At 46.3% G+C, this 21,902-nt stretch overlaps 1 protein-coding gene across 1 annotated transcript in view; it reads right to left on the bottom strand.

Moving 5' to 3' along the window:
- Positions 1-21,902, bottom strand: part of kank4 (KN motif and ankyrin repeat domains 4) — a 74,349-nt gene that overhangs the window by 563 nt on the left and 51,884 nt on the right. The window contains exons 4-11 of the mRNA XM_020048892.3: positions 16,956-17,023; positions 12,164-15,439; positions 9,385-9,478; positions 4,696-4,929; positions 3,256-3,340; positions 1,264-1,483; positions 987-1,129; positions 356-556 (exon numbers count right to left, since the gene is read on the bottom strand). Coding sequence (XP_019904451.3) covers positions 356-556; positions 987-1,129; positions 1,264-1,483; positions 3,256-3,340; positions 4,696-4,929; positions 9,385-9,478; positions 12,164-15,439; positions 16,956-16,971 — 4,269 coding nt within the window. The 5' untranslated portion in view covers positions 16,972-17,023. The remainder of the gene's footprint in view (positions 1-355; positions 557-986; positions 1,130-1,263; positions 1,484-3,255; positions 3,341-4,695; positions 4,930-9,384; positions 9,479-12,163; positions 15,440-16,955; positions 17,024-21,902) is intronic.

Below are 21,902 nucleotides of genomic sequence, written 5' to 3'. Positions count from 1 at the left end.
TCACTCGGGCTAGCGCGACCCTGCTCTTCGAGTGAGTGACAAATAGTACATATTTGTTGTCATTTCCCATTAACCTGAGAGGGATTAGAGCCAAATGCATAGGATGTCAAACATTATGAACTGAGAAGATATCTTCTGCATGGTTTCCTCCTTGGTCATAGACTAGTGGATTAAACGTCCTCTGATAACATGATGCAAATTCAGTTTGAACCAGATGGTGGCACTGTTGTGTCATTTTGAAATGCAACATTTAAAAATTCCAAAACCAACTGTCCTGCTAGGTGCTGTTTGTGTCCTGCCAGGTGACGTTTGTCCACGCGCCGATATCTGCATGCGCGCCCGTGTATTCACCCACCTTGTCCGTGAGGCCGGCGTCGCAGTTGCCAGACTCCAGCAGTGTCCGGGCGATCTCGGTGTGACCGTGTTCACAGGCACACATCAGGGCGGTCGAGCCGTCTTTGTCCTGCACGTTAACGTCGGCCTGGCAGCTCAGCAGTAACCGGACCATGGCCGTACGACCGTGGCTGACCGACAGCATCAGAGCCGTCTGCCCTGCCTGACAAGGAAGAGGGGGGTGGAGAGGCAGGATGGTGAGGGAACAGCGGCTCTGAGTGACTGGCCGACTGGGTTAATGTTGAGTGCTGTGTGTACTGGTGTCTGTCTATATGACAATGTGGACAGAGATAGTGGGGCGGTACACAGTGTGTGTGTGTGTGTGTGTGTGTGTGTGTGTGTGTGTGTGTGTGTGTGTGTGTGTGTGTGTGTAAGGGAGTCAGAGTGAGTCCACTGTACATCTGTGGACTGGATAATGGCTTAAAGTTCAAGTGTGTGTGTGTACATCTCCCTGTCACAGTAGCGAGTGTGTGTGAGTGTGTATTGTGTATACATGAGTGTGTGAACCTGGCTGGCGCGGGCGTTGACATCTCCCTGTCTCAGTAGGTAATGTAGGTGGCTGTGTGTGTGTGTGTGTGTGTGTGTGTGTGTACCTGGCTGGCGCGGGCGTTGACATCACCCTGTCTGAGTAGCTGTAGAGCCACCTCCATGTCCTCAGGTCTGTCAGCAGCTGTCAGAGAGGCCAGCATCACCGCCGTGTAGCCCGCCTTGTTCTGGATGTCCACCTCGCACAGACCTGCACGCACGATACACACAAAATCCAAGCATTAACACACACACACACGCGCGCACACACAGATCAGACACTGCTCCAAACGAAGGACTCGGTCCGAGAGAGAGAGAGAGGTGAAGCGGGGAGACGTTCCGCACCGGTGTCCAGCAGCAGTTTGACCACGGCGAAGTTGGAGTGGGACACGCTGTAGTGGAGTGCCGTGTTGCCGTTGCCGTCGGCCAGGTTCACGATGAAGCGCAGCAGAGTGGGCGTGGTCAGGCCCACCTCCCGCAGGTACAGGGTGACAGTGTCGGCCTGGGAGTCCTTCTGACTGGATACACCAAACCACACCTGGTATAAGACGGTCAGGGCGTGTCGCTGGCAGGCGGAGAGACACAACACACGGTTAGTGTGTGAACGCTTTCTGATATCGGGGCTGGCCCATGGGAGTAATGTGTACTAGTCCTGCTAGATACAATGGCCTGTTTTATAGGAAACAGAAAAGCATCAAGTAGTATACACAGATCAGCCATCACATGACCACCTGCCTAATATTGTGTAGGTCCCGCTTTTGCCGCCAAAACAGCCCTGACCCGTTGAGGCATGGACTCCACTAGACCTCTGAAGGTGTGCTGTGGTATCTGGCACCAAGACATAGATCGGAGATCCTTTTAGTCCTGTAAGTTGCCAGGTGGAGCCTCCATGGATCGGACTTGTTTGTCCAGCACATCCCACAGATACTCGATTGGATTGAGATCTGGGGAATTTGGAGGCCAAGTCAACACCTTGAACTCATTTTTGTGTTCCTGAAAACATTCCTGAGCCATTTTTGCTTAGTGGCAGGGCGCATTATCCTGCTGAAAGAGGCCAATGCCATCAGGGAATACCGTTGCCATGAAAGGTTGCACATGGTCTGCAACAATGCTCAGGTAGGTGGTACGTGTCAAAGTAACAATCACATGAATGGCTGGACCCAAGGTTTCCAAGCAAAACTTTACCCAAAGCATCACACTGCCTCCGCCAGCTTGCCTTCTTCCCATAGTGCATCCTGGTGCAGTGTGTTCTCCAGGTAAACGACGCACACACACCCAGCCATCAACGTGATGTAAAAGGATATGTGATTCATCAGACCAGGCCACCTTCTTCCATTGCTCCGTGTTCCAGTTCTGATGCTCACGTGCCCATTGTAGGCGCTTTCGACAGTGGACAGGGGTCAGCATGGGCACACTGACTGGTCTGCAGCTACGCAGCCCTGTACGCAACCAACTGCGAAGCACTGTGTGTTCTGACACCTTTCTATCAGTACCAGCATTAACTTTTTCAGCAGTTTGAGCTACAGTATCTCATCTGTTAGATCAGACTACATGGGCCAGCCTTCACTCTTCATGTGCATCAATGAGCCTTGGCCACCCATGATCCTGTCACTGGTTTCCCGCTTTTCCTTCCTTGGGCCACTTGTGATAGATACTGACCACTGCAGACTGGGAACACCCCACAAGGGGTGCAGTTTTGGAGAGGCTCTGACCCAGCTGTCTAGCCATCACAATTTGGCCCTTGTCAAATTCGCTCAGATCCTTACGCTTGTCCATTTTTCCTGCTTTGAGGACAAAATGTTGGGCCATGATAACAAGATCTGTCAGTGGTCATAATGTTATGGATGATCGGTGTGTATATTTATATAGATTATCAGTGTTATTCACATCACCTGTCAGTGGTCATAATGTTATGGCTGATCGGTGTATGTAGCCAATCTACCTACTGAACAATGGCCCTGATTTCACGCTGTTTGTTTACTCACGAGGCAATGTGCTGTGTATTCTTCTAAATAAAGAGCCCAAATCAGTGTGACATTCTGGAAATTAATGCATACTGCATCCCAAACCAGAATTGTTTTGCGTACATGGCCACTGGGTTGCACAGAACTACTCTTGGTGCAAGTTTGCTGTTACAGCAGAATAGGGTTAGCTCCATGCTGGCTCCAAGCTAGGTTTAGGCTAAGCATTTTTACTTACTTAGGTTCATTTGCTTAGTTTCTTTTACCATTTGTAATGAAGGAGTAGGTAACGTAGCGTGAAGATCCGTTCATGCAGGCTGTTGATCTCCTGTGCAGAGGGCAACAGGCTTATAACCACAGAATCAAGAACTCTTACCATTTCCATATTGGGTGTTGTCACTTCTGCCATGCGATCTTTAATGTAGTAACACGCTTCCATGAAGGCCTTATCGATCGTCTCCCTGTGTGAACATAACACAAAGTCACCGTCTGGATTAGATGATCATAAACAATCCCTCAGAACGTATCAAGGCTTCGGATACTGACCCATACATCAGCATAAGCAGATACTGTAAATAAATTCAACATACCCTAGTCTAAAACTAACTCCTAATGAGACTTAACTGACATATGTAGACATTTAGGTTTACAGAGAGAGCAAGAGACTCGCTGAAGAGAAAGAGAAATGCGATGACTCATCAAAACCGATGAACAACTGTACCTCTACCCCTTCATTATCTATGGTTCAATATGCACTCTCATGCACCAACGCTAAGCTCCCATCCCTGTGCAACTGTAGGTATCCCTGTCTGTCCTTCTCTGTGTGTGTGTGTGTGTGTGTGTGTCTGGTATGTCAGCAGAAGGGGCTAGCTCCTGGGGCCCAGCAGCAGAGGCAGGCCTCATCAGGGAAGCGGATGGCTGCAACATTAAAGCCTCTCTCTGCACCTGTCTCATTGGCACTGAATGTTCCACACTGTAGCCTGCAGGCTGGATGCAGCTGCCCCTCAACAAAGACCTGGTCTGTTTGGCATTCTAGACTACAGGAGACTAAACAGGAGGAGGAGGAACTGACAGGCTGGCCTACAGGACAAAGGATGAGGGACAGACAGGTAGGCCTACAGGTTGAGGGACAGACAGGTAGGCCTACAGGACAAAGGATGAGGGACAGACAGGTAGGCCTACAGGATGAGGGACAGACAGGTAGGCCTACAGGTTGAGGGACAGACAGGTAGGCCTACAGGTTGAGGGACAGACAGGTAGGCCTACAGGATGAGGGACAGACAGGTAGGCCTACAGTTTGAGGGACAGACAGGTAGGCCTACAGGATGAGGGACAGACAGGTAGTCCTACAGTTTGAGGGAAAGACAGGTAGGCCTTTCTGGATGAGGGACAGACAGGTAGTCCTACAGTTTGAGGGACAGACAGGTAGGCCTTCAGGATGAGGGACAGACAGGTAGTCCAACAGTTTGAGGGACAGACAGGTAGGCCTTCAGGATGAGGGACAGACAGGTAGGCCTTCAGGATGAAGGACAGACAGGTAACAATAGAATAATTGGTAATGTGTCTGGGTGACAGAAAAATACCATAAGGGATGTTTTGGTTAGCTTTAGTTTAACTGTATTTTTGGACTTTTTCCCCCCGTTCCATCCAGCTGGATATTCTGAGAAACAGTATGGGTAAAGAACCTTGATCCAGTGCAGCCTGGTGATTGGACAGATGTTCTGGTTTACCAAGTTCTCTATCTGACCACTTGTTCAGTGTAATTGTCCTCAGATGCCACCGTTCCTCAAACACACATGGCCCAACCCATGCTCACTCTGCGGCTGGCCGCTCCTCCAGGAGTGCCTGGCTGGTCTCTGGGTCTTCGGCGTCTCCCTGACTCTCAGCCTCTCCAACCTGGACCACTGTTCCCTGGACCACCTCCTCTGTGACTGTGGCCTCTCCCTGGTTCTCCTGCTCCTCCTGCTGCTCGTCAGGCTCAGAGCTGTCCACCTCCTCTGCCTCTTCCTTCTCCTCCCCGCTGGACTCCTCACTTGAGGTGGTCTCATACCTGGAAAGGAACAGCGACATGACAACAGTGAGATTAACCATGTTACATTCAACTGGCCATCCACCTAACATTGCATTAACGTGTAACCGCTTGGGATCGCTAACATGTCAGCAGCAAGGTAAGAGCAGGAAGCATGATGCTTAATGAAGAGGTATGTGGAAATGGTTTGTCAGTGTCACGGAACATCTAGGGCCTTTGATCAAAAAGGCTAGAATAGGTCTCGAATAGCGTACTGTTCTTTCGTGGATGTTTACCGAATGTTCTAAGAGTCACGGAATTCCCAGACATCCAGAGACTGAGGGGCAAACAGAGACAGTGTTTGGATAGAGGTCATGGAATCAGGGCTGGAAGGTGTAAGGGCTGCAACGTGTGTTTGCACATGAAGAAAAAGGCTATTCTAGGTTTATTGGTTGTGTTTAGGCCAAGTTTAGGGTTACGTTTTTGGAGTCAGCAAAGGATCAATCTTCCTTGTTTTACTTAACTTGCAGGGTAGCTCGTAAAATAGCGTTTGTTTGTGCAACTATAGTTTTACTATCCTGTTGGGGCTCAAAAATTCCTCAGAGGACAATAAAACAAGGAACATTTGACCTAGAGATGTAATGTTATTAAAGGCCCACTTTGGCTTTAGGAGTTATATTAAGGGAAGATATGGTATTGTATGGGTCAGTGCCGATCACTGACCTTTGGAGGGGCATAAGTCAAACTTGAAAAAGGAGCATATGGCGACCCTTAAAAGGAGCGTGTGGCGACCCTTAAAAGGAGTGTGTGGCGAACCTTGAAAGGAGCGTGTGGCGAACCTTAAAAGGAGCGTGTGGCAAACCTTAAAAGGAGCGTGTGGCAAACCTTGAAAGGAGCGTGTGGCAAACCTTAAAAGGAGCGTGTGGCGAACCTTGAAAGGAGCGTGTGGCGAACCTTGAAAGGAGCGTGTGGCGAACCTTGAAAGGAGCGTGTGGCGAACCTTGAAAGGAGCGTGTGGCGAACCTTGAAAGGAGCGTGTGGCGAACCTTGAAAGGAGCGTGTGGCGAACCTTAAAAGGAGCGTGTGGCGAACCTGAAAAAGGAGCGTGTGGCGAACCTGAAAAAGGAGCGTGTGGCGAACCTGAAAAAGGAGCGTGTGGCGAACCTGAAAAAGGAGCGTGTGGCGAACCTGAAAAAGGAGCATGTGGCGAACCTGAAAAAGGAGCGTGTGGCGAACCTGAACAAAGGTCCCCGATTTATCCCGCAAAAGGAGCATGTGTTGGGAAATGAGTGTTACGTGTCAATGTATGTGGCTGTTTTGAAGGTCAGGTTGAGATGAGACAAGCAGGTTATGGATGGAAGAAATCTGAGCACTTGTGTACAACATACATCTCCAGCTAGAGCTCAAAGCTCTAAATCCTTTAAACATCCTGAAAGCTGAGTTTTCTATTGGCAAAACAGCTGACTTACAACCTATATAATCTCCAAATATTCATTTTGATGTTTTTTTCACTCCCACAATGATGCAAGTTTCTTGCACTTTTAATAGGCGTCTCTCTTGGAGCTGTTGTCTGAATGTACCTCGTCAGGTATGAAATCAAAGGAAACAAACAAGCTGTTGTAGCCCTGTGAGACCTGACTGTGTCACTTTTTCTGGTTTTGATAAGGGGGACGGGCTGATGGGTGCCGGGAGGACCAGCAGTGTGTAACAGCTTTGCTATGGTAATTCTGGATGTGTTGGTGGGAGGGCCAGTCACTGTATGTTAACTCTAGAAAGACAGGAGAGAGGCCTTTGTTTCCCAGTCCCTCCTCTGCAACGGTCTCACAAACAGCACACAGCACCGTCGCACTAACACACACGTTTTCTACCCCTAACCTCAATAATCTAACTTGGGTGCATAAACCTAATCTTAACTCCTAAACCTTATCCTAAACTAAACCTAACCTCAAGAGTAAGGAAACCTGCCAAATGGCTTTAACACACATGAAAGAGCACCAACTGTCTGTGTCTCTGGTCTGGAGGAGATAGTCTTCTAGATTACAGATCAGATGAGGGCTGAAGAATGACGGTGGATATCGAAACCAAAAACAATGGTTCCACGTGGCCTGAATGCCAGTGAATAATTTAGAGCAGTTTGCCAGCAGGGGTAGGAGGTACAATGAGTAGGGTTGGAATGAAGGTTTTAACAACAAAGACAAAAACATTTTTTGTCTTGCCAATAATTCAGCGTATGTATTTCACTCATTCATTTATGTAGCACTAAATGCCTTGGTCAGAGCTTTCATTATTCATGTAATTGACTTATTTTACTATTGATTAACCTTGCATGCTTTTAAATGACTATTTCTTTGTTGATTTCTTTACCTGGAGAACTTAATATACCTTTGTCTTCATCCCATTGAATTTCAGCAGGGTGGGTCTCGAAAGCTATTAGCCTCTATTGATTTGACAGTTGATATACACTCACCTAAAGGATTATTAGGAACACCTGTTCAATTTCTCATTAATGCAATAATCTAATCAACCGATCACATGGCAGTTGCTTCAATGCATTTAGGGGTGTGGTCCTGGTCAAGACAATCTCCTGAACTCCAAACTGAATGTCAGAATGGGAAAGAAAGGTGATTTAAGCAATTTTGAGCGTGGCATGGTTGTTGGTGCCAGACGGGCCGATCTGAGTATTTCACAATCTGCTCAGTTACTGGGATTTTCACGCACAACCATTTCTAGGGTTTACAAAGAATGGTGTGAAAAGGGAAAAACATCCAGTATGCGGCAGTCCTGTGGGCGAAAATGCCTTGTTGATGCTAGAGGTCAGAGGAGAATGGGCCGACTGATTCAAGCTGATAGAAGAGCAACTTTGACTGAAATAACCACTCGTTACAACCGAGGTATGCAGCAACGCATTTGTGAAGCCACAACACGCACAACCTTGAGGCGGATGGGCTACAACAGCAGAAGACCCCACCGGGTACCACTCATCTCCACTAAAAATAGGAAAAAGAAGCTACAATTTGCACGAGCTCACTGAAATTGACTGGAAGAATGACTGGAAGAATGTTGCCTGGTCTGATGAGTCTCGATTTCTGTTGAGACATTCAGATGGTAGAGTCAGAATTTGGCATAAACAGAATGAGAACCTGGATCCATCATGCCTTCTTACCACTGTGCAGACTGGTGGTGGTGGTGTAATGGTGTGGGGTGGACGTTTTCTTGGCACACTTTAGGCCCCTTAGTGCCAATTGGGCATCGTTTAAATTCCATGGCCTACCTGAGCATTGTTTCTGACCATGTCCATCCCTTTATGACCACCATGTACCCATCCTCTGATGGCTACTTCCAGCAGGATAATGCACCATGTCACAAAGCTCGAATCATTTGAAATTGGTTTCTTGAACATGACAATGAGTTCACTGTACTCAAATGGCCCCCACAGTCACCAGATCTCAACCCAATAGAGCATCTTTGGGATGTGGTGGAACGGGAGCCTCGTGCCCTGGATGTGCATCCCACAAATCTCCATCAACTGCAAGATGCTATCCTATGAATATGGGCCAACATTTCTAAAGAATGTTTCAGCACCTTGTTGAATCAATGCCACGTAGAATTAAGGCAGTTCTGAAGGCGAAAGGGGGTCAAACACAGTATTAGTATGGTGTTCCTAATAATCCTTTAGGTGAGTGTATATGCAGTATCTCTAAACAAAACAGGAGAGTGAAATAGAAATGTCCTATTCAAGTTTAAATCAGCACATCCAGAAATCCTCTTAAACCAAACTTTAACCCAAACCCTAAACATAACACACAATCCTACAAAAGCCTTGTGAAATGTAAGTTCTGGTATTTCATGTTTACATGAAACACACACAGACAAAGAGAGAAAGAGATGGAGTTATTGAGGCTATATGTCTATGGGAAAGACAGGATGAAAGATGGGAAGAGACAAACACATGGACAGACTGACAGACAGTGTGGGTGGGTGGGTAAGCAGAAGGCCAGAGGCGTAGGATGTGTGACTCACCAGTGAGGAAATAAGTGCCAAAAGAATACGGTTCTATATGTCATTTAGGAGTGAAAAAGTAGTACTGTTCGATATGTAAATGAGTGCAAAATAGTATTGTTCTGTATATAAATAAGGACCATAAAGGGGTATTGTTCTGTATATCATTTAGATTTACTTACTCGATACTGATCTATTATACGTAACATATACTGTGTAGTAAAGCTACTAACAACATACAAATGTAGGCTACAACAACACAATATAACATCACAGAGATCCTATATATCGATTTTGCCATGGTTCCCAACCTTTTTTTGGTTACTGTACTAGAATCTGACATTTGTTCAGCACAGAGTACAGCTGAAGTATTCCTTTCACGTGCATTTTACCAGTAAAGCTATGAATCTCATGAGTCCTAGTACTCTTGATTGGGAACCAGAGATCTATGGGACCAAGCCAGAATACATCCAGATGAAGACAGAGAATCATCTTTACCCTCCGTTGATTCCCACAAATTTCAGGTTCTTCTTAGCTCCACCTTTGTTCCCTTCTTCAGTAGCATCCTTCTTCTTCATGATGGATTTCAGACCTGGAGAGTGAGAGAAGGGGAAAGAGAGAGAAAGAGACAGGGGAAGGGAGAGTGTTGTCAAGCCTCTGGGGAATAGGAGTGTGCTTTCTACCTTGAAGGCATACAGGATCTCATACACACACACACACACACAAACACACACACAAACACACACATGAATCACCAATCTAAATCTGACACATGACCCACTCTGCTGGGTCAAACAGGAGTCAAGAGCAGAGGATTCTAACAACATCAAAGATGAGACCAGCATGACAGTAAAACACCTGCTTCAGACCCTGCAATCTGGTTTTGTACCAGTCCTAAATGAAGACAAACTACTTCTACTGTTTCAACTGTAACATATTAATCGTGGTAAAGGTATTTAAAATAGCAGCAGCAATATAAATAGTTGCAAATTGATTCATCTGCTGAGAGCAATGTGGGCCAACAGACTGTGTACAAGATGCATGAGGGCATGTGCGTTTGCTGAAGAGAGTGCGTGCTCTATATTTGTGTGTGTTTGTTAGAGAGTGAGCTGTTGAGAGTGTCTATTAAGCTGGTTTGCATGTTTGTGTGTATGTTACTGTCTGTTTATGTGTCTGTGTGTGTGTGTGATATTTGTTCATGTCCATGTGTATGATTTATGTAGATATTGGGGGCTTACGGACACTAATTAAGGACAACTGACTGGAATTAACATTTAAAATACAGAATATAGAGAATGTAACAATTTTAAAACACGTGAAATACAAAAGTTGGTCAAATAATAAATGTTCTAAGAATAATTTTACACATTCTGTACATTTGTGGCACATTAACATGCATTTGAAATACATTAAAAAAAGTATTATCTTGCTAAATAATGTATTAATAAGAAAGTGTCCATGTAGCTAGCTGTCATATATCTCTCTATAGCTAGGGACATTGAGGTAGATGGGTTGAGGGAAGGAATGTTGTGTTGTCTGTACTGTATTGAGGGACATTGAGGTAGATGGGATGAGGGAGGGGATGTTGTGTTGTCTGTACTGTATTTGAGGGACATTGAGGTAGACGGGCTGAGGGAGGGGTTGTTGAATTACCTGTATGTGTTGGTGGGACATTGAGAGATGGGCTGTGGGAGGGGATGTTGTTTGTAGTGTACTGGAGGGATATTGAGGTAGTTGGGCTGAGGGAGGGGATGTTGTGTTGTCTGTACTGTATTGAAGGGACATTGAGGAAGATGGATTGGAGGAGGGGATGGTGTGCTGTCTACTGTATTAGAAGGAAATTGAGGACACTGAGATAGATGGGTTGAGGGGGTGATGTTGTCTGTACTGTGTTGGATGTAAATTGAGGTAGACAGGAGGGGCTGTTGTGTTGTCGATACTGTATCAGAGGGACGTTGATGTAAATGGGTTGGAAAAACAGTTGTGGGTCTGCCTCTGCATGTGGTAGTAACAGGACCTAAAACGAAGTGGGCCCAAGCAGGGCATTTTTGAGGCAATATAATTCAAGCCAGACCTTTTCTCAAATGTCACTGACGCTCTGCAGAACAATAGCTGAATACACTGAGCAGGGGGTCACAGTCAAAAGCCACACTGTTGCACAGCTCCCCACTGACATTCCTATGAGCCATGTGTGTGGTAGGGGACTACTCTAGCTTCTGGGCCAAGGCTCCACTAGAAGGAGGGAGAGGGGGAGTAGGAGGGGGTCGGGAAGGGAGGGGGAAGAATATATAATAGTTTCTTGGAGGTCGTCCAACAGTGTAATCGAGTCATCTCCCCTACATGTGCTCCTCCTATAGCTACTGCAATCAATATCCATCACTCACACACACAAAGGCTCCTGGCCTATCAGAGTCAATGTAGGAGCCCAGTGATCTGACACTGTACACAGAGACAGGCCACGGCCTGAAGAGACAGCGTCTTGGTATCATGGAGATAAAGCAATTGGACCAAGGCCAAAGGAATTATATCATGGTAAACAATGCCTGAGAGTGTAGGAAAAGAAGGTTTACATCTGACTGGGAAGAGTACTATATCATCAGACCCATCTTAAAGCCCAGTCTATTATTAGGCCTAATATATCTTCAGTTCCAGTCTATTTTCAGGACCGGTCTATCTTCAGGTCTAATCTATAGTCAGGACCAGTCTATCATCAGGTCTAACCTATAGTCATGAGCAGTCTATCATCAGGTCTAATATATAGTCAGGACCAGCCTATCATCAGGTCTAATATATAGTCAGGACCAGCCTATCATCAGGTCTAATATATAGTCAGGACCAGCCTATCATCAGGTCTAATATATAGTCAGGACCAGCCTATCATCAGGTCTAATATATAGTCAGGACCAGTCTATCATCAGGTCTAACCTATAGTCATGAGCAGTCTATCATCAGGTCTAATATATAGTCAGGACCAGCCTATCATCAGGTCTAATATATAGTTAGGACCAGTCTATCATCAGGTCTAATATATAGTCAGGACCAGCCTATCATCAGGTCTAATCTATAGTTACGACAAGTCAATCATCAGGTCTAATCTATAGTCATGAGCAGTCTATCATCAGGTCTAACCTTTAGTCAGGACCAGTCTATCATCAGGTCTAACCTATAGTCAGGACCAGTCTATCACCACACTCAGATTCCAGAGTGGACCAGGACCATACATAACTAATTACTATCATGTTGAACACATTGACACTGTACCAAAACATAGACATACCTTGCTGTTGGCTGGCAGCAGCCTTCTGTCCGGGGGAGTAGAAGGCTGACAGTGCACTGAGGGAGCTGACCAGTTGGCTCTGGATGGAGCTCATCTTAGACGTCCCTGACTTCCCCGCTGAAGACTTCCCCGTGGTGACCTTACCCTGCCCGACTGCGGCCTTCTGGGAACTTGGGCTGGGGGTCTCCTGCTTGTCCTGGCTGCTACCTAGCTGGGCCCACTGCTCGTTGATAAGCCCCGTAAGGCGCGTCACCACCTGGCCCAGGGCTGGGTTGGACCCCCGGCGAGGGGCCGGGTCCAGGGCTGGTTTGGAAAGACGAGGGTCCTGGGATTGAGGATGTTCATTATCCTTCTGACCTATCTGGGGCTGGCTCGAGGAGGGAGTGCGGGCTGGGCTCTCTGGACGTGGAGTTTCTATTTCTGCAACCACTTTGACCGCGCTGTCTACAACTGCACTCACTGTAACTGTGGTTTTCAGAACCTCAATCTCAGTTGCAACATTCTCTGTGATCACATTCTCTGTGACTGTACTGTCTGTGGACATACTCATTCTAGCATCATTTTCAGTCACTCTAGTCTTTTCAACAACTGTCTCCTTGTCTACAATTACTTGAGTCTTTGTTACCACACTTTCTTTGACCACACTCTCTGGGGCCACACTCACTGGGGCCACACTCTCTGGGGCCACACTCTCTGGGGCCACACTCTCTGGGGCCACACTCTCTGGGGCCACACTCTCTGGGGCCACACTCTCTGGGGCCACACTCTCTGGGGCCACACTCTCTGCGGCCACACTCTCTGGGGCCACACTCTCTGCGGCCACACTCTCTGGGACCACACTCTCTGGGTCCACACTCTCTGGGGACACACTCTCTGGGGACACACTCTCTGGGGACACACTCTCTGGGGACACACTCTCTGCGGCCACACTCTCTGCGGCCACACTCTCTGGGGCCACACTCTCTGGGGCCACACTCTCTTGGGCCACACTCTCTGGGGCCACACTCTCTGCGGCCACACTCTCTGCTGCCACACTCTCTGGGGCCACACTCTCTGGGGCCACACTCTCTGGGGCCATAATATCAGTGCCCACATTCTCTGCTACCAAATGTCCAGTGCCCACACTATCAATAACCACAAAGCCTTCTTCAGTTACTGCACTCTCTGTGATTTCATAGTCTTTGAACAAGCCATTTGAGACTGCACTTTCTGTGACCAAAATGTCTGGGATTGTGCTCCCTGTGACTAAACTGTCTTCACCCACAATTTCTGTGACGGCACTTTCTATGGCTGCACTCACTATGGCTGCACTCTCAATCTCTAGAGACCTGTGAGGGTTATTGTTGTTCTCAGCTCTGTCCCTGTCTGTCTCGGTCTGCTGGTCGGCTCGCTGAGCTGCCACCGTCTCTGTCACCTGGTCTACCGTACCCACTCTCTCTGTCTCTGTCCCCCGGTCTACACTGCCGGTCCTCTGTCTTGCTGGACGGATGGGTGCCATATGTGTCTCCGTGGAATGGTCCACGCCATCTCCCGCGTGCGTCTCCGTGGCCTGGTCCATGTTGTTAGCCATAGGTCGAGCTGGTCTCACTGGACGGACGGGTGCGGTCTCTGTTGTCCGGTCTACGCTGACTACCACTGGCATCTCCGTAACCTGGTCTAGCCTGGCTTCGGGTGGAGTTTCTGTCACCTGGTCCACTGTATCCACTCTCTCAGTCTCTGTCCCCCGGTCCACGCTGTTAGCTCTTGGTCTGGACGGACATACTACCATCTCTGTCTCGCTCACCCGCTCTTGACTGTTGAACCTCTCGGTCTCTGTCATGTGATTCACCCTATTGCCCCTTTCTCTGGTTAAACAGATGATTATACTCTCAGTCTCTGTCCCCTGCTCCACCATGTCAGCCCGCTCTGTCTCCGTCTGCTGATCCACACTGGCCCTCCTTGTACGTCTGTCCTCAGAAAACTCTATCCCTTCTGACCCTGACTCGCTAAGCTGTAGGATCATCTCCTCCTTCATCCGGTTCTCCTCCACCTGTTGTCTCAGGAGACTGTTCGTTCTCTCCAGGTCTTCACTGGCCTCGCTTAGCTTAGCCTCCAGGGCTACTAGTCTAGCCTGGAGCTGTTCAATGCTAAGGAGGTCCCCATCACCACTGACATTGACCCCCTCTATGACTGGCACAAACTCTTTTGTTTCCAGATCTTCTTTTGCGTTCTGTTTTGTGACATTTTCTGAAGCCTCTGTTTGCCTCTTCGCTGTGTGCTCTAATGGATAGACAAATTCTTTTTGTTTCACTGGTGCTTCCGATGTCTCTGCTCGTCTCTCGGGTTCCTCCGATGTTTTGGATTGTCTCTCTGGTTCCTGTGCTGTTAAAAGCCTATTTGGATCTTCTGGTGGTTCACTTTTTAAGGATTCCTGTTGTTTTCCTGTCTCTGATGCAGTGCTCTTTGTTCTCTCAGAGTCAACTGCTAGTGACTGAGATGTTGGCCCAGCATGAGTCCTTGGGGCTGGGGAGGGTGAGGTGCGTTGCGGGGGAGGCGGAGGCTGGGGTTTGGTCTGTGCCTGCAGCCTAAGTATTAGCTGCTCTCTTTCCTCCCTCAGTGAGCAGATCTGGGATTTTAGCTCAGGGATGGTCCTCACCATGTCCTCCAGCTCTCTGACCCTCTTCAATGCTGCAGTGATCTGCTGGTGCAGACCCAACCGGTCCTGGGGCACTGAGCGGAACACGTTTTCAGAGGAGCCATTGTCAGTTTTCTCATCTCCAGACTCTGAGCCCTTCCTGTGCGGGATGGTGACTGGCATGCTGGACGTCCGGAGGAGATTTGGCCTCTCTGGGGGCTGTTCGCCTATCACCCGAGCCCCGGTCTCATCCTTAGGTCTGGCTGAGGCTAAGCTACCACCCAGCCCCTTGCTGCTCTGGCTCCGACCTTGCGTCGTATCTCCGTCACTGGGTCTAAAATCAAAGATCTGCTGTACCTCGTTGACTCTGCCTCTGGGCTTGGGCCCTAGCGTGGAGGTCGAGGACCAGGTGTCCTTAGGGGCCGGCCTGGCTCCATGCCCAGGCAGGCTGAAGTTCCTGGGCAAAGTGCTGAACTTCGGAGGGCCTCTGGCCTTGCGCTGGATGTGCACCCTCTTGATAGTGTTGCCTTTCTCAATGTCGTCCACATACTTGAGGAAGTCTAGGTCCAGGTGAAAGCCATATGGTGTCTCTACAGAGTAGGGCAGCTGTTTCCTCTGACTGCCACCTCCACTCTCTCCTCCTGCCTTGGGGTAGCCGTTTGCTGAAACACAGAGAGAGTATTTAGCACTCACAGGAATTGTAATACATTCAGGGACATGCTGTATAGTACTCTACAGCTTTGAGCAAAACATGAATCTTGTCATTGGTAAAGTAAGTAAAGGTAAGACTTTACTTATAAGATTCTGAGAATCTTATAACGTGCAGCTTTAAAAATAGATTAAGTATAGCCCGAAGAACACAGACAACATCCCTGCAGTTCAATAAATTGATGTCGACTTGGGATGTATTTTGCTCAAATTTCTCTGGCACTCGTGGCAAGATCCATCACATCAGCAACGTGGGAATGCTTAGCGCGCTCAACAGTAAACTAACGCAACACACACAAGCAGCCCCGTTTGGGTGCTGCTATCAGGGACGCACAACGGCCTTAATGCACGACTCAGCAACACACTAGAGAAGAAAGGTTTCTCACTTCAACAAGTAACTTAGTGTACAATGGCAAATGAATACGGAGCTCTGAGAAAACAGACAGGTGTTGACTATGTTAAGGCTCTGAGCTCTGAGAAAACAGACAGGTGTTGACTATGTTAAGGCTCTGAGCTCTGGGAAAACAGACAGGTGTTGACTATGTTAAGGCTCTGAGCTCTGAGAAAACAGACAAGTGTTGACTATGTTAAGGCTCTGAGATGGATTTTTAACTGATAACCGCAGTGTCCCCCATCGTTCAATGTTTTATCTTTCTTTATTTAGCTGGGTCTCAAATACACCCAACAAATCAAACATGAAATTGCCAAGTATTTTGATTATTGATTAATTGATTGAATCAGTTAATATATGCAGCCCTACTTTTAATAATGATAATAATAAAGAAAAAAATTCCGGAAGCAGGGGGACCAATGGCTAAATGATGGTACGCTACATTTTCGGAGACATATTGAAGATGACTCAAGACGCTAGCTGATTTTGTTGTGTAAACTGGCAGATATTGATAGCTTGAGATTACACCTTCCGAGGTACTGTAGCATGTGCCCCCTAAACTGTATAAAGTTCCTGTGTTATCCGAACACATATAGCTTAATTGTCCTGCGATTGGTGGCCACAATCCTGCACGGTACATCTCGAACATGCAGAAGGAAAATGCTACTGAAATTATTACGACTAGCGTTTTATTCTCTCTCTTATAATGTCAACAAGCCCCTAAACGTACTTAGGAGCCCAAAAAAGTAGAACAAGCACTGCTCCTCATTTGAGTGTAAGCCATAGCAACATGTGTAAAATAGCAGGAAATGAATTTCCTCCCTCAGGAACTTAATTGCCGCTTTGGGCTATCTAAACTTTTTATCATTTAGAAAACAATCAAAAGCACACATATAGACATCAACTTCCCAGTGTGGCAGTGTCCTTAAGCATACTTAGCATGGCAAACATACCTCTTCCCCTTGGCCCTAACCCTTTAGTGATTGATGCCAAACATTGGATAAAGTGTGTGGCTGGCTATGAGCAGGGTAGTAGTCTAGGTCAGGGAGGGGATGGGGGTGTTGGAAATGACCTCTTACCACTTTTCTTGTCCATCGCTGTAGTGGTTCAGGATCATGGGCTTACTTCTTTACAGTCAGTTGGCAACCTGAAACAGACAATGGACGTCTGTGAGAAAATAAATAAAAGAATACACTTTTACACAATAATATACACAAATAATACAAATAATATCAACACTGGGCCAACTGGTTGGAACGCAACCACCATTTTCTTTTAAACAGGAGCTCACATTTGTATTTGAGATAAGAAGATTGCATGTGAAATGACTGCTTCTAAGTGTGTTATTCCAGTGAACTGTTATTGTTTGTTGGTTATGAGTGAAACATCCGGTCACAACTTCTCCCAAGTGTAAACCTAATTATCTAACAGACAGAAAGATCCCTGGTGGCTGTTTAAAACCACCACAACACTTAAAGTGAGCTACAGTTTCATCCAGCTTAGCAGAAACATTTTCCATCTGTGTGTAATTTTGTGTCATTTGTTCCAGTCGGAGCCACCAAGAAACCAGAGGCCCAGCTTTGTATGAAGGCTTTGCATGAGGCAATAGAAGGGGATGGAGAAAACAGATTTTAGTCAAAGCAGAAACTTGTGGAAAGCTTTTAAATGTCCAGGTAACAGTCGAAATGAAGGAACACTTCGGGATACAAAGTTTATTCTACACAGGTATGGAATTAACAAGTGTCATGCAGAAAAATCCAGAGTCTGCCCAGTTGGCCATTACTTGGCAACATGGCTATAAGAGACCTCAGAGACTTTGAAAGAGGGGTCCTTTTTGGGAACTGGCTCTAGTATTAGTGGTGTTCAGCTTCCTGATGTTTTACAATTTCTTCTGCCAGTGGCCAATCACCAGATCTGGTACGAGACAAAGCATTTTCCACCATTATCAAGATAACGCACAATTATGGAATTTATTGCAAGGGACATAGTCGCATCCCTGAAATACAGTTACGGACCCTTCCAGAAACTATTCCACAGCATATTGAAGCTGTTCTGGTGGCTTGTGGTTGTTGTTTCCTGTAACATCCCACAACACTAATAATACACAGCATGGGACAGAACTTTCCCACAACCTTAAGCATGCTTTTATATTGAACCCATTTTAAATAACTAAGTGAACCCTGGGGAACAAAACAGAAATAGCAAAGCAAATTTATTTACATTATTCACATGCAAATTTGTGCCGATGTAAAAATACTTTTTACTTAGGAAGACAAAGTCACTCTTAGAGCCTGTTTTATTTATTGTTTTAAAGGGGCAGTCTATAAACAATAACACGACTTGTCTCCCCCTTGTCTTTGTTTAATGAATGAGACCAGTATAGTATTAGCTAGTACATTGTGGTTAAGGGTGGGATGTCCTCCTCCTCAAACTGTAAGACGTACACACAGGGACTGTGTTGTGGGAAAGACTGTGTTTAGATTGTGTGTTTAATAAGAATTTCTAGCTGGACCACCTCAGTAAATAATCCCCAAACACTGACAGCAAAGCAAAAAGTGATCTAGCGTAGAGGTGTCTCTATACCTGTTATACCCCAGCCCTCCTCGATACTCCAGCCCTCCTCTATTGTGATGGCAATTTCTAAAATCCAAATAGTTGTACGAAAATGGTAGGTAAGACAGGAGAAATCAATTGCGCAATAAACGGTTTTAATGAAACTTGCAAGGAGAAAGTATACAGGTTACAAAGTAACGGTGGATAGTTTCTAAATAAAAACATCATTTCGACAGTATTTATTACATAGGAAGAAGGGGTGTGGTAAGATGCTGCCATCTGTTTCATGTCAATCAAACACCTTTCCCTTTGTTCTATCACACACGTCAAATGCTATCTTCCCCCACCTTATCCTTCCTGCAATAATGTCTACTGTAGTGTTTACCCAAAGGGGCCAACTGGCCTTACTGCCCCCTGTTGTATCTTCTCCTATCCTGTCCTAAAACCCATTGATCTCCATCTGGACAGACAATAGATGCCCCCTATGCAAATACCAGATCCCACACATTCCTGTACCTAGAATACATTGTATATAGAAATTTCCACAACACTATCCTCCATACCTGTTATACCCCAGCCCTCCTCTATCCTCCAGCCATGTTAAACCCCAGCCCTCCTCTATCCTCCAGCCCTGTTAAACCCCAGCCCTCCTCTATCCTCCAGCCCAGTTAAACCCCAGCCATCCTCTATCCTCCAGCCCTGTTAAACCCCAGCCCTCCTCTATCCTCCAGCCCAGTTAAACCCCAGCCCTCCTCTATTCTCCAGCCCATTTATACCCCAGCCCTCCTCTATCCTCCAGCCCTGTTATACCCCAGCCCTCCTCTATCCTCCATCCCTCTCATACCCCAGCCCTCCTCTATCCTCTACTTGTCTCAATTTCAGGTGTGAGGCTGGTGGGGAATGGTGGCACATCGTATGACATTGTCTGAAACCAGGATCTGACAGACACTGCTCTCTGCTCCTGCAGCTGGCCCAGTGAGAGAAGGGGCATCCATGTTCCTGACACTCCACATCCTTAATGTGACAACAGGCATTTGGCTCTCTGTCCTTGAGGCCTAATTAGCAGATATGTGAGCGGAAGATTGCTGCTGATAATTGCCTAGTAAAGTGTGGGGCTGCAGACTACAGACAATTACACAGAGAAAGAGAGCCCCAAAAACACAGCTGGTTAATTAAATCCTCACAAAAAACACAGAGACATAACTGAGAGAGAAGCAAAAAAAGAAAGGGTAGAAATAGAGAATTAGTAAGATTGACCAAAGAAGAGAGAAAGAGCAGCAAGATGAACAGAGGCAGAACAGAGGTGGATTCTTCCTCTCCAGCTGACCTCACATTCACCTCATTTTGAGGAATTTAAGAGATGTTAATTGTGATTTAGTAAAGTTAGTTTGAAGTTGTTTATCTTTAATGAAGATCTAAATGAGAGCAGCTGACAGTGGCGTTCTCATCACTACAGCTACAACGTCACTTATGCATTGTCACAGGATGGCAAACACGTCAGAAAGAACACAGGTTTATGGCTGTTTCTGTGGATTCAAAGTCAAACATGTGTGAACCTCTTTCCAGAAACAACACACACAGTGAGAAAATATATCATTGTGAAGTATAGGGTTTGAATCTGGCCCACTGCTCTTTCAGCAACAACTCTATCTTTTTCTTACTTAGTAAAACAATAAGAAAAATATATAATTTCTCATAAAAGGGGGGGATTGGTAAATTCCTCTCAGTTGTGTTTACAAGTGAAATAGCAGAAACTAGCTTGGTATTTTAGCTAACTTTATACAATGCGTGGTTTGGAATTCATGGTTTTATAGCCTGTCATGTACATGGTTTAACTATAACAGAGCTAACAAATGCTTTTTGAATTTCCCAGGATAGTGTGGCACTGAACAGAGATATTATGGGTAGCTTAGTACTAAGTAGCTAGCTTCCTACTTATAGAGGGCTTACCTGAAGGAGAAACATTGTCCATAACTCAATTTTCAGGTCCACATCAACCGATTCTTCCATCGCTTGAAAACATTTCTATAAACTATTTTAGTTCTCTCCAGAACTTTATCTTTCTATGATTGTGAGTAAGCCAACAATAAACTATTTATACATTTTTTCTATTACTTTAATTAGCATATTTCTACATTTGTATGGTGGAAATCTCACAAATGACCCATTTTATCAAATCTCTAACCTTAACCTTGAACCTAACCACAACCTGTAACTCTAGCCCCATTTGTTACTTTTACCCTAAACCTAAAACCTTTGCCATAACACTCAGGGCCAGGCGTGATCTACAAACACCATATTTCTAAACAACAATGCCTGTCTGGGGCTGATGAGGAGGTGCAAACTGACAAGCATTCTAATAACGCCATGTCGGAAGCAGCGGGAATCACATCGCTGTAACGACCACAGTAAATAAGCTCCCGCTGACAGTCTGTTCATATGGAGCTGACCCTGTGAACCACCAGGGGAGGGGGCCGGGCCAACACTGACAATCCCTGGTCATTATGAGTCTCTGTGCGTCGCTGCAGATTGACTTATATTAATAGAATGGCACGGGAGAGCGGAAGAGAGGAGAGGGGAAATGAGATTGGAGACCAGAGGTTGGAGACGAGAGGTGTGCAAGAGAGAAAGACAGAGGGAAATGGAAGACAGGGAGAAAACATGGCAGCTGGACAATCATATCTTATACACACACACACGCAACCAGGCAAGCAGGTATGCACGCGCACGCGCACGCGCAACCAGGTATGCACACACACGCACACATGCACGCACGCACGCACAACCAGGCAAGCAGGTATGCACACAGGCACACACATGCACACAGAATAAACAGCAGGAAATTGCCAAATGGCTGCAGAATGAATAGCTGAACCTGACAACAAAACCACATCTGGGGGTTTCTTACTGGTCGTACCAGGTGCACAGCTCTAGAACGTTTTACATTAACTCAACACACATTCAGAACTCACAGGAACATTTATTCAACATATTTCATGGAACAGATATTGCCTATCAACCATCTGTAGCAGGGTTACTCAGCCCTATTCCTGGAGAGCTACCATCCTGTAGCTTTTTATAGTTGCCATGGCGCCATTGTTGCAGCCTAAACACAGAGCTCCTGTCCTACATTTGTACATACATATTACAATGTTATTATTACCATCTGCCACTAAAACAGGAAACGCTGAAAATTAACCGTCTTTCCTCTGGACAGAACTTATCCTAACAGAGAGACGAGATAGACTCCAACTCTCTCTGTCTAGAAACAAGTTATACATCATACAGTGATAAGTGTGTATGTGTTTGCATGTGTGCCGCATGAAGCCAACTGCTTGCTTTTATTAGATATAAGGAATGACATGAACATGAATAATTTATTCAACCAGCCCCTTGGCTAGCCTAGCCCAGCATATCAGCCTTAGTATTATGGCTGCCTCAGCTCCCCATCAGGGGGAATAGGGTTTAAGGAG

Source organism: Esox lucius, chromosome 8 (assembly GCF_011004845.1).
Source record: "Esox lucius isolate fEsoLuc1 chromosome 8, fEsoLuc1.pri, whole genome shotgun sequence".
NCBI classification, from domain to species: Eukaryota; Metazoa; Chordata; class Actinopteri; order Esociformes; family Esocidae; genus Esox; species Esox lucius.
The sequence above is the reverse complement of the archived record's forward strand: the minus strand, read 5'-3'. Positions and strand labels throughout refer to the sequence as shown.